Source organism: Notothenia coriiceps, unplaced genomic scaffold (genome assembly GCF_000735185.1).
Source record: "Notothenia coriiceps isolate Sejong01 unplaced genomic scaffold, NC01 NC01_scaffold00035484, whole genome shotgun sequence".
Classification (NCBI taxonomy): Eukaryota; Metazoa; Chordata; class Actinopteri; order Perciformes; family Nototheniidae; genus Notothenia; species Notothenia coriiceps.
The window spans coordinates 380,748-392,275 of NW_011368185.1; the positions used below are offsets into that span (position 1 = coordinate 380,748).

General features: G+C 40.6%; 1 protein-coding gene across 1 annotated transcript; it reads right to left on the reverse strand.

The window, feature by feature from the left end:
* Positions 1-1,975: 1,975 nt before the first annotated feature.
* eif4g2a (eukaryotic translation initiation factor 4, gamma 2a) lies at positions 1,976-10,952 on the reverse strand. The gene is made up of 22 exons (XM_010791542.1): positions 10,889-10,952; positions 10,482-10,700; positions 8,295-8,400; positions 8,124-8,180; positions 7,683-7,808; positions 7,412-7,514; positions 7,201-7,329; positions 7,056-7,122; positions 6,801-6,952; positions 6,529-6,639; positions 6,249-6,431; positions 5,963-6,101; positions 5,693-5,856; positions 5,452-5,559; positions 5,138-5,248; positions 4,944-5,048; positions 4,642-4,857; positions 4,266-4,524; positions 3,957-4,161; positions 3,650-3,858; positions 3,447-3,568; positions 1,976-3,119 (listed from the first exon to the last, which is right to left on the reverse strand). Exons 1-22 carry the CDS (start codon positions 10,950-10,952, stop codon positions 3,054-3,056), a joined length of 3,021 nt encoding a protein of 1,006 aa, XP_010789844.1. The 3' UTR covers positions 1,976-3,053.
* Between the last annotated feature and the right edge of the window lie 576 nt (positions 10,953-11,528).

An 11,528-nucleotide genomic window follows, 5' to 3' on the forward strand; every position in this document is an offset into this window, starting at 1 on the left:
GCCGTGGTGACGGCGTGGAGAGGACCCGCTCGTAACAGGTATGTTGCAGAGAATTTTTTTTTTCCAACCTGTCGTTAATCCGGAGAAAAGCGACGGTGTAGATTTTTTTTATTCTCAAAGAATATTAACTTGTGTGTTAATATCTTTATCTTCTTCTCCTCTGGTGTGAGAGAGAAAAATAAAAAACGTCCTCGCTACCGTGGTGTCGGTAGTGAGGGAAGGCAAGCTAGCAACAGGTGTGTTGCTAGCTTGAAAAAATCAAAACCTTACCTTTATTTCCGAAGAAAAAACGGCGAGGTCGATTTGCAATACTAACTGGTGTGTTAGTATTAACAGTCTTCTTGCGAAGTATATATAGAAGTAGCCGGCGAGCGCCCGTCGACCGAAGTTAGCTTGGATAGCTTGGTTCCGTCTGTGGACTGTGTGAGCTTGCGCGGCTACCGATAAAGAGATGTGCTCTGAAGCGAGAAGAGGTGTTTGAATGATGCATGCGACATAGCGCAAGCTACTTATAGGGGGTGGATTCCCTGACGCTGACGTCAAGATCACCAGCCAATCAGGATTGGCGTAATGAGATTGATGCTTCTGTTTGCTCAGCGATGAGGCGCATGATCCCATAGTGAGACATCGAACGGAGTGTTATGAATGAGAACATAGATGGTCACATAATTAATGTAAATATTAGCAGTATTTAGTAGTGCAAAAAACGTAGTGGTAGTTACGAAATTGCATGTTATTTATAGAACATTATTAATAATAATATTGCCCGTTATATAGCAGAGTGTTTAGTAATCATGGTAATGGTATTTATTTTGCACATAGTGTTGGTGAGGATGTTCTCAGTTCCCTTTACTGAAGGGTGAAGAGTTATAGAGTTTGAGGGTAGGAAAGACCTCCTGTGGTGGCGCTCCGTGGTGGTCTCAGTCTACAGCTGAAAGTGCTCCGGTTGGAAACAGTGTGGCATGCAGGGGGTGAGACTCGCTGTCCAGAATGTTGAAAAGTTTCCTCAGCTTTCTCCTCTCCGACATCTCTGCCAACGACTCCTGCTCCACTCCCAGGCCAGAGCCTGCTCTCCTGATGAGCTTGATGAATGTGTTGGCCTCAGCTGTCTTCACCCCGCTGCCCCAGCACACTACAGCAAAGAAAATCACCCTGGAGACCACCGAGTCATAAAACATCTGCAACAGAGTGCTGCAGATGTTAAAAGGACCTGAGTTTCCTGAGGAAATACAGGCGACTGACCTTTCTTGTATAGGGCGTCAGTTTTTATTCCTGATATACATTTAAATGTATTTATCATAGATTACATAATTAGAAATGCATGACACAAATCAAATCAACTTTTGTTGTTGCTCAGGACATGTACACAGCAAGATTTAGACTGCATTGATCCACGCTAGTACTAGGAGCAGTCAAGTGGTCCGCTGCCCACGAGGCACCAGGCCCTCCCTGAGGCCCCACTTCCCCCCCCGGGCCCTGCAGAGTACTTTGTATGTTCTGGGACTTGGAACCAGTTTCCAACACCAAGTCCCTCCGTACAGAGGAACTGAAGTGAACAATTAGCATCTCGTTTGATTTCCCACAATTGTTATTGTACATCAGCACCAGAGGTGGAAGATGTACTTTGAGTACCAAAAAGAAAGTACTTGTGAAAATTGGTCAATATATATATTATAACTATTCATCATCTAAGATGCTAAAAATGTAGCTTGTATTAACTAAAAGGTACAAAATAAATGTATTGAGTAAAGGTACACGATTAACCATTGAAATGTATGAGTAAAAATACAAAGAAGCATTAGATGTTAGTACTCAAGTACAAGCATCAAAAATACTTTTTAAAAAAAGATCTCAGACAAAATCAGTAATTATATATAAAACAAACAGCTGACCAAAAAAAGTGTAGCCTTAAGTTTTCAATCATGCAGGTAAACATTCCAAGGAGACTTGAGGGAAATAAATCTTGAAGACGATGTGATGAACTGTTAAACTTTATTCAAGGTTGATCTGTAGTTGTACACTTAACTTCTTGCACTAAACGTTACAGTGACACCCCAAGGAGGGAGAAAGTGTACACATACAGTACATTCTTTGTAATTTCATGAAGATAAAAAGACCATTTAAAAACTTGACAAATATGGCAAACCGACGTAAAATTTCCACTCATGGTGGTGAACAACTGTTGCACAGGAAACTAAGCTTTGGCTGTCTCAATGTTAAAACCGAGACATTCAAGTATAGTCCGAGATACATTAGAGGTATATCCATATGAACTGATAAATTAAAAAGGCCACACAGATTAATTCCTAACAGCACGAAAGTTGTGTACATAAAAAGCTCTTGATTCTCTGAACTTAATGTGGATTACTAAAGAAATCACTGTGCAAATCAAAACAGCCCATTTTTTGTTAGTAACCGTCAGATCCAGATCGTTTGAATTCAGACAGAATGTTCTGCTTTTTAGCACAAGAAAACCATTATAATTATGGCAGCCAAAAACTGCAAATGTGGATCGTTTTAACAAATCAAGAAAAGTGTATCTTACTATTGCAACAACTCATGATGTTGAGCAAAGTGCATCTAAAAACTGATTTAACAATTGCAGACAAAACGATGAGAGAAGTCTCTTTGCAATTCGTCAGAGCCTTTTCTCTTTTGTAAACAGTTTGAGTAAATAGTTATGGCAGCACTTGGTGACTCCTACCAGATGGAAACGGTGATAAATGGGTCAGGTTTGGTGCTGGTACGGTTTGCTGCTAAATACTGCCTACTGTTAAAGAAAACATAACCCAAGATTGAAATGTATAAAACATCTGCTGCAGGACATCAAACTATATCAAAGGTTAGAAAGGAAAGCATAAATACAATATGAATATTAGGGTGTGATGCTGGCTTCATCTGGCAAAACATTTCTTAGTGGAATGAATTGTAACAGTGGTTGGAAAATATTCATAAAGGAGGGGAGGAGTTAGAGTTTAGCGGGGGAAGGGCAAATGGAGACATGTAAAAAAATTATTCATTGCATCCTGATAACACATGGCTTTGGCCTGTCCTCAGTACTCTTCATCCTCAGACTCTTCTTCCTCTGCTGTCTCCAGCCAGGTCAGCCACTGGTTCACCTGCAACATCGAACACAATGTCAAGTTAGTTATGATGACACCAAAATTCAATGGCTTTTGAGGAGTACACTAACTCTAGTATTATTTAGCATGAAAGTCTTTTTGTCAATATTCCTATGGAACGGGGTTCATCCCTCATCTATACATCATGTTAAAATCATCTAAACGTCCGTGTGCAGATTCCTCAACATCTCATGCCACAGTATAATTTTTTTACCATTCAAATATGAGCTTAACAGAACATGTTGTACAACGGCAATTCAATGGTTGAGAGATATTAAGAGCGATGAATAATAAAGGTCCTTTGAGGACGTCGCATCAAATTACCTGAAATAATGCTTTTCCCTTCCCTGGATACTCTGAGGTGACATCTTCTTTCCATGAGAGGAAGGCTTCTTCTTCGATTATTTCCATGTCGTAAAAGTTGACAAAGTAGCGCAGTAACATACCTGGAAGAGAAGAGCAATCAGATTCCGCACTAAAGTGTAACACCTTCTCTGCTGCACTTCTTAACAAGTATGTACTCGTACCTTTGGGGAACCCCTTGGTGTTGCAGTGAACCTGCAGGGCATACATCGCTGCCACTTGCAGCTCAATGTGATCGTGGAGGAACTTCTGCATCACGGGCTTGAAAGACAGCATCTGCTGCTTCTCTTCATCCAGCTGCTCCTTTGTGGGCGCTGAGAGCTGCTCTTCGTCATCGTCTGGGTTGATCTCATAAGCAATGTACTGCAAGAAACTGGCAGAGCAAAACAGATGAATAAACAGAGTTTGACCAAAGCAATACGTTGTTTGGGGTTAAATCAACCAATGGGTTATGAATAAAGTATATTTTACCTGGTCATAAGGATATTGACAAAGCCTTTGTCGATGTGGAGTTTCGGAGAGATGTTGTCTTTGATCCACTTGTAGATGGACTGTGGGGAGGGGTCTACTTTGATCTGCTTCAGCAGCTCCTTCTCCAGTTTCATCAGTGGGAACAAAAAGCTGAGACCTTTTCCATCGAGAATCTCCAGCATCCTGTCCTTGTTCTGGTCGATTTCTATGGAAGTATACAAAGAAATACCTGTTAGTAACAGCAAACGATGCTTCAACAGGAAAACATTTAGTGCTGCATCACTGAACCCAGAGCAGCTTTGGACGTACCAGGGAGCATCTTCTGCATGTTGACATGGCTCAGCTGGAACAGGTCTCCCAGCCACTCGCGGTCCTTCAGTTTGACCAGCTGCTGCAGGCAGAGCAGGAATAGAGGGAAGTGTGCTCCGTTCTCCAGGTGATGGGCCAGCTCTGCGATGGTGACCAGTTCAGCTATGATCGCTCGTGCTGCAAACTGCGCCAGGTAGGACTTCACCAGGGGGATTTCTTCCTCGATCTTGGGACACTGGTCCAGAACACTCAAAAATGCCTAACAAGAATACAAATAAAAGTGTTAGTATCGAGCAACAGCTTGATATTCAGGGAGTACAATTATAAGTATGGTATTTTCTCATCAATTTTCAAAGATGAGGGCTACAAAACTGACCTGCAGTAGATTTTCACCAGTGGCGTGGCCCTCGGTGCAGATAGCATGGACCAGGGTGCTCGCATGTTCCTTATCCTCATCTGAACGATCAAGAGAATAGACCACGATCTTGTTCAGCATCTCAGACAAAAAGTGTTTTGGAGCCTTCATCTCCCTCACAGCATTCACTGCCTCGTCGACATTCTTGCTGTTCAGGTAATCTGCCACCAAAGTCTCCTAGAATGGAAAGGAAGGTCAGATACATTTTATGCCAGACATGCAGAATAGTGATGACACAAATCTCAAAAGAGATAGAAACGTACGGTCATCTTGATCAACTCTTCCTTTGTTGGGGGAGGTTTTTTAGTCAACTTGGCCGGCTTCTCCTGGATTGGAGGAGGGTTGGTTTTCAGGCCAAGCTGTGGAGACTAAGCAAAGAAAGCCAAATGACTACCTGTTCTCTGGAACCTGAAGTTTCCATATCAGTTCAACATGTTTTAAAATATACAAGTGTTACCTGTCCAAGGGGAGGTCCTTGAGCACTTGAAGGAATCATAGGCATCTGTGGCTGCAGTTTTGGAATTTGTTTCTTGCTCAAGATGAACGACTGCGCTGGCCTCAGACTGATCTAAAAAATAAAATAAAAAAGGGGGTAAAAACAAGAGCACGGTTTTAACAACAACAAAGTGACATTACTTTAGCATTCTTAACTTAAGCTGAATAATATCAGTCTGAAACAATACAACTTTTATAAATAGATGCCAGACTAACCCTAATACACAAAAGTCCAAATCAGTAACCCTTTTAGATTGTCAATGTATGTGGTTGTACCTCTTCAGCATTGACCTTCCCCTTCTTGACAAAACGTGGAGCCAAATCCTTAGACTGCATCTGCACTGCGTGATTCTGTTTGTGGTTGAACACTGGTGAACCCTGACCCTTTATAAAAAAACAATGTATTTTTATAAGTTTCCTTAAAAAAAAAAAACCTTCTAATCTTGTTAGAGTAACTATAACAGAGTAGTGAGAAGTAAAACAAACCTAAAAATCACTGTAGTTGAAAAGTACGTACCTGGCTTGGTTTTGTATACGGTTTGCTTCCTGCTTCAAACTGAGGCTGGTGTGACCCATTGCCGTTCCCATTGTGGCCGTTGTAGAGTGGGTTTGTGCGATGACGCCCCATGGTGGGGGAATAGTGGTCCTGTATGACTCCTGGACCTGTACCAATGCCACTTCCTATACAAAACAAGACACCAAACATTACAACTCAACCATTAAGGGTAAGCCCCCTAGTAGGGAGGTAGTAGTACTCATTACTGAAGGGGTTAAAGCTCAGACATACCTGGCATTTGTCCAAACATATCAGCCAGCCCACCAAGAGTTTCCCTGTCAAACTTGATCCTGGTTGGCAGGTAGGAGTTCTCATTGAAGAATTCATTCCTCATTCCATCATTTGACTGTGGAATAAAAACACCCAAATCCTGTAAAGCACAGTTGGAATCCGGTCAGAATCGGGAGATACAAATAGTTTACCGACTTCACTACCCACGTTAAGACACTAGTCCACTAGAAAAAGTTCAGTCATTTAATTCCACACATTCCAACCCAAAGTGGATAAAAAGACCCACCTTTACTGCTTCCTGACGAACTTGGTTGATCGTCTTTGGTCCGTTGTCAGAATACGCCTTGCGAGCAGACCAGTTGTTGGCGCGCTGCTCCACTGTGTTCTGCAGCAGGAAACGAATCCTAGCTGGCAGTTCCTTGTTGATGGTTAAGGAACGCATGCGGCTAAAATACTGATCCATCAGAGACTGGAAGGAGAATGTCTTTGTTAGTAAAAAAAAGAAAGAAAGAAAAAGAGACCAAAACAGTTTCAAACAAGATGCGGCTGTTTTTCCAAATACTCACCCTAGCCTTTTCATGATCAAGTTTAGGTCCCACTGTTCTCATTATCTGACAGAGGCATTCCAAGTCTTCACCCACATCCTTAAGTTGGACTCTCTTCTTCTTCTCCAAAAGCTGAAGAAAGAAACATTTTACAATACATATTACCATTTCCTTCACAGCTGTTGAGGTGAGTTTGAAAATATAATGTACTGCTAATCCCATTTGGGAACAATCAAGTGATTGATTACAAATTAGGTTAACAATTCAACTTTAACAGTTTGGAGAGAACTTACTGTTTTGATGCACTTATGAAGGATAGATTCATGGATGAGTGAAAGTTTGCCAAGTTCCCCGATGAATTTGATGTTGCCGAGCATCTTGTGCTTTGCAATATTGCGCTGCTCCTCCTCCTCAGATGTGAGTGGGGCCTCATTTTTCTCAAAGGCTACGGGAAGGGAAAACAATCAAATGAATGCAAGACCACAATGCATTTATTTTTTATGACTATTAGCATTTTTAACCGACAACCTGTAATAAAATTCACTTACTTTCAACATTTTTGGCGCGGTTCTCAAACTCATCTTGAAGCTTGGAAATCAGAAGCCTTCTGAAGGTCTGTAAAAAGACAATGGGTTAAAATTAGATAGTATTCAACCCTATTGTTGTAGGAATCTTATTGAAATATAAACTTACAGTATTTTGCTTTTGTGTTCCTGGATTTTCTGCCGGATCTTCAAAGTTTGGTGCATCCTCTGCCAGGCGTAGGCATAGTTGAGCGTATAACTGACTATACTTTGGCTCTTCGAGGGCTTTGTCAACAATCTGAAGGCACAAAAAAAACAGTTTAGAAGACAATTTTAATGGAATGAATAGTTCACAAGTGCAGCTAAATGAGAATACTCACCAACAAGATGGTTCCTTTCAAGATCAGTTTGGACTCTACACCCACATTGAGGAGCTCCAGGCATAGTTTGTCAAACTTCTCAGGAGTCAGCTTATTAAGTATGCTATTTAAAAAAAAGAAGAAGGACATGGTTGAAAGAAGTCAGTCTTTGCAAAAGGCAACACGTTTGAAACTAATTATCTTTAATTGGCATGCAAGTACATCTCAAAATGGTAGAAATGCATTACGTTTTTTAACAGAGGAAAAAAAGTGAATTTTATTCGAAACATACCCTCTCACTTTCCTGAAGATTGCATCATATTGCCCTTTCTCGTTTGAGGAGTTGGCATCTCGTCTAGTGCTTCGAGAAGGTACCCATCTCTGAACGCCAGATCCTGGGGCTTTCCCCAGGAACTCGCTGCAATGAACACAAAACAATGTCAACACTAACATAAATAGTGTGTGTAAGAAACAAAGATAATGAATTAACTGAATCAATCTGAAGCCCTAGTGAAGCAGTAGAATGCAAAACTAAAAGGATTTATATTATATCCGTTTAATTCTAAAAACCACCAGGAGTGGTGTATAGCCATATAACAATGTCCAGAGACACCATTTTGCTGACAGAAAGTTGATATGAAAGAGTGGTACTAAACTAAGTTGGAATTGTAATGGATTTAAAAAAAGTCTAGTGACTAGGTGTTCCATGTGAAAGGAAACTTTGGAAAATCACCTGTTGCCGACAGTCTTGGGATAGTGCTGCGGTGCACCCCCACCTCCTCCCCCTACACTGCGATACAAAAAAAGAATAAAAAGGTTTTAACTTAGAGTTGTGAGCCTATTGCTTTATTGAGCTACTGTAGCTGTTTATCAGTTTAAAATAGTGGATGTGTAATGGTAATACCTGAAACGAGAAGGCCCCCCTTGTGCGACGACACTCTCCACTTTGGCGGCTTGACAAAGTATAGCTGAAAAGAATAATGTTCCGGGATAGGGAAGGAAAGAGCGTTCTAGAAGAAGAGACAGATACAAAATAACACATAAGATGACAGCTAATGGGTTATAATGCAAATTATAATCAAACGGTAAAGATATGAGTCGATATTATTCATTTTCGTATTAACGGCCTAGTGGATTTGATCGAAATTGTTGTCCTTTCACGTGAATCTGGGTCAATGCTAGCTTAGCTGCTTGGTGATGTTAGCATATTACGTTGGCGGAGCCGTGTCTCCGTCTGATATCCTAGTCGCTTTGTCCGTGTGATTTACCTTAGGTCAACCCTGAAATCCGAACAGTCTTTAGCGACAAACCACAATATATCCTTATCCCGAAGTAACCTGGCTCACCTTATCTAACCCAAACCGGGCGGATGGCAGGGCTACAGGAAACCGGGATTACATGTGCCTCGTCGGAATTATCCACGTGAATGTACGCAAGAGTTCATATGAACCCAATTTAGGGTTATTTGGAATTGAATAATTGGCTAATTCTTTTCCAAAGCTAGTACGTTTTTCTTACTGCTCTCCCATACGATAGGGATAGTATTCCTCAAAAAAAAAGAAAAATATGGATAACCTTAGGTATATTATAATAATCGATTAAACCCAGTGTGAATTCAGGCATACAACTAATTTGACTGTAGACGACAGAAAATCTCATCAGCTGATTTTATGAGGTCTTTGTTCAGACACCGGATGTCCACACACAGCGACATCTTGAGGGGTTTTGTTTAGCAGGCCGCCGGTAAGCTAACAGCTAATAATCTGTAAACAACTATTTCAAACCAATCGAGTATTTACTGACCGTCAAAACTGTTTAGTTCAACACGTCAACGAAGCCGTTTACGCCACATTTTTAAAAACACGTTTATTTCAAATATCACAAAAAGCTGGTCGGTTTTAAAAACACGAAGTTCCTATTAGAGACCGGTCGATTAGCCGAGTTAGCTTAGCGTTAACCAGGCTAGAAAGACACCGAATCATATCTTACCTTACAAAGGGAACGTCAGTGTTATTCTTTTCTTGTCAAACAAGTGACAAAAAAAATAAAGACAGTAGAAAATGGAGCACAAAAAGTCGTGTTGAAACCTAGAAGGTTTGGTAATTTGGATGAAACACGACGGTTCAGATCGTGGTAGCTACAGCGAAGAAAGAATGCTGACTGTTCAACTACGTCACACGGAAGCCGCTTTTTGTAGTGGCCGGCTCACACGTCAGCAGGCCTCCCCCCCTGGCGACGTCACTTACGTAAAAACTCACGCACGTTTCGCAATCTGTCTCCACCGGTCTCCTCCCACCCATGCTCTCATCAGAGCAGTATCAGAATACCTTTATTAGTCCCACAGAGGGGAAATTGACATTTGTCACAGCAAGTAAACAGCCAAATATTTCTTAATATTATTTAAGAAGCATTCATAAAAAAAATATATATAAAAAATAGTAGGATTTACACAATTTACAAAATACAATTCCAGTAACAGTTTTGTGATAGCGGCCAGGTGAAAGTATAAAAGGTGGTTTCATCGGTTGATTGCACATCTATTAAAGATACATGTATATATTTGTATAAGCCTACAAAGACACTCAGCCTTAACCCCTCACCCCCTCCAATGCATTTCTTTTAGAAGTAACAAAAGTATTACACAATAAATCTGGGGAGGATGCTTTCTGTTTTTATATCCCCAAACTGTGCAGCCTCCCATTAGATCCTAGAACAGCAAACTCCATTGGAGTTTTTAAAAGTAAATTAGAGACCTATCTTTTTAATTTGGCTTTTGATTTGGGGTCATTTTAGTGGTAACACTGTTCATGCTTTTTGTTTTATGGTTCTGTGATATAACTCTTTTTTGTTGTTTTTTATAAATTGTTTTTAATTATGTTCCTCCACCTTTATTTAGTATCTGTCTTACTATGTAAAGCACTTTGGGCTGCATCTTGCATGAAAGGTGCTATATAAATAACGTTTATTATTATTATTATAAATTGACATAAGTAGTATTGCACAACAGGGGTTTTATAGTCTTTTTTGTTTTATGTGTGGGGTCTATGGGCTGTGGTGGTTATACAGCCTGACCGCTGCAGGAAGAAAGGACCTGCGGTGCAGCAGCCTGTCATTGAAAGAGCTGCACAGTGCAGACAGAGCGTCCTGGAGGGGGTGGGACGCATTGTCAAGCAGGCTGCCATTCTCCTGTCTCCCCCCCTCACAGTGCCCAGAGGACCCACCAGGACAGAGCCGGCCTTCAGTCTGTTCAGTCTCTTCCTGTCAGCAGCCGTGATGCTGCCGCCCCAGCAGGCCACACCATAGAAGATCGCTGATGCCACCACAGAGAGTCATAGGTCTGCAGCCAGGAGTGCCCCCTGCACCCCAAAAGATACAGTCTGCTGTGTCCCTTCTTGTACCGAGCAGCAGAGTGATCAGTCCACTTCAGTTTATTGTTCAGATGAACACCAAGGTATTAGTAAGATTTCACGTCTCAATGTCTGCTCCCTGGATCTTCACTGGTGTGAGGAGAGAATGCCGGCGACATCTGAAAACCACCACCAGCTCTTTGGTATGACGGCATGACCAGTACGGTATCTTAAGATGTATGTTTATTCTCTAACATAGAATTTCTCCTCTTTTTTTGTCATCAACCTTTTTGGATGAATGGCACATTTAATCCAGGTAAAGAAAATATAGATACAAAGTTATGCATGAATATAGATTACATTTAATAAATCAAAATGATGGGTCATAAATCTGACTTAATATATCCTGGTATTGATTTCATCTCGTATTTTGAACTTAAAATATAATAAATAAATAAAATAATAATAAAATAATTTGAACTGCAGAGTCAACTTTCTACTTTTTCTCCCAACTTTGAATTAGAATCTCTTTGTACTGACATTATATCTTATTTTTTTTAAACTTGAAATAATTAGATAGTAAAACGGGTTGTGTCTCATAATTTACATAGATTGACTTGGTATCTCATCATTTTGACTTATCCTCACAATATAAAAACGTCATCTCCTAAAAATGACTTAGTATCTTGTATCTTCTTTTTTGTTAGAAGATATTAAACATTACGTTAAAATTGTATCCATGATTTTCACTTTTTGTCTCATATTTTAGATTTACCATGAGGACCTTTCCC

What these genes read in the sequence shown, in the direction of transcription:
- eif4g2a (XM_010791542.1), bottom strand. Translation starts at nt 10,952, where the DNA reads ATGCCGTCATACCAAAGAGCTGGTGGTGGTTTTCAGATGTCGCCGGCA. An exon ending in GGGGGGCCTTCTCGTTTCAG is followed by an intron (nt 8,181 to 8,294) that starts GTATTACCATTA and finishes TTTGTATCGCAG; the next exon opens with TGTAGGGGGAGGAGGTGGGG. An exon ending in GGAAGGTCAATGCTGAAGAG is followed by an intron (nt 5,249 to 5,451) that starts GTACAACCACAT and finishes TTTATTTTTTAG; the next exon opens with ATCAGTCTGAGGCCAGCGCA.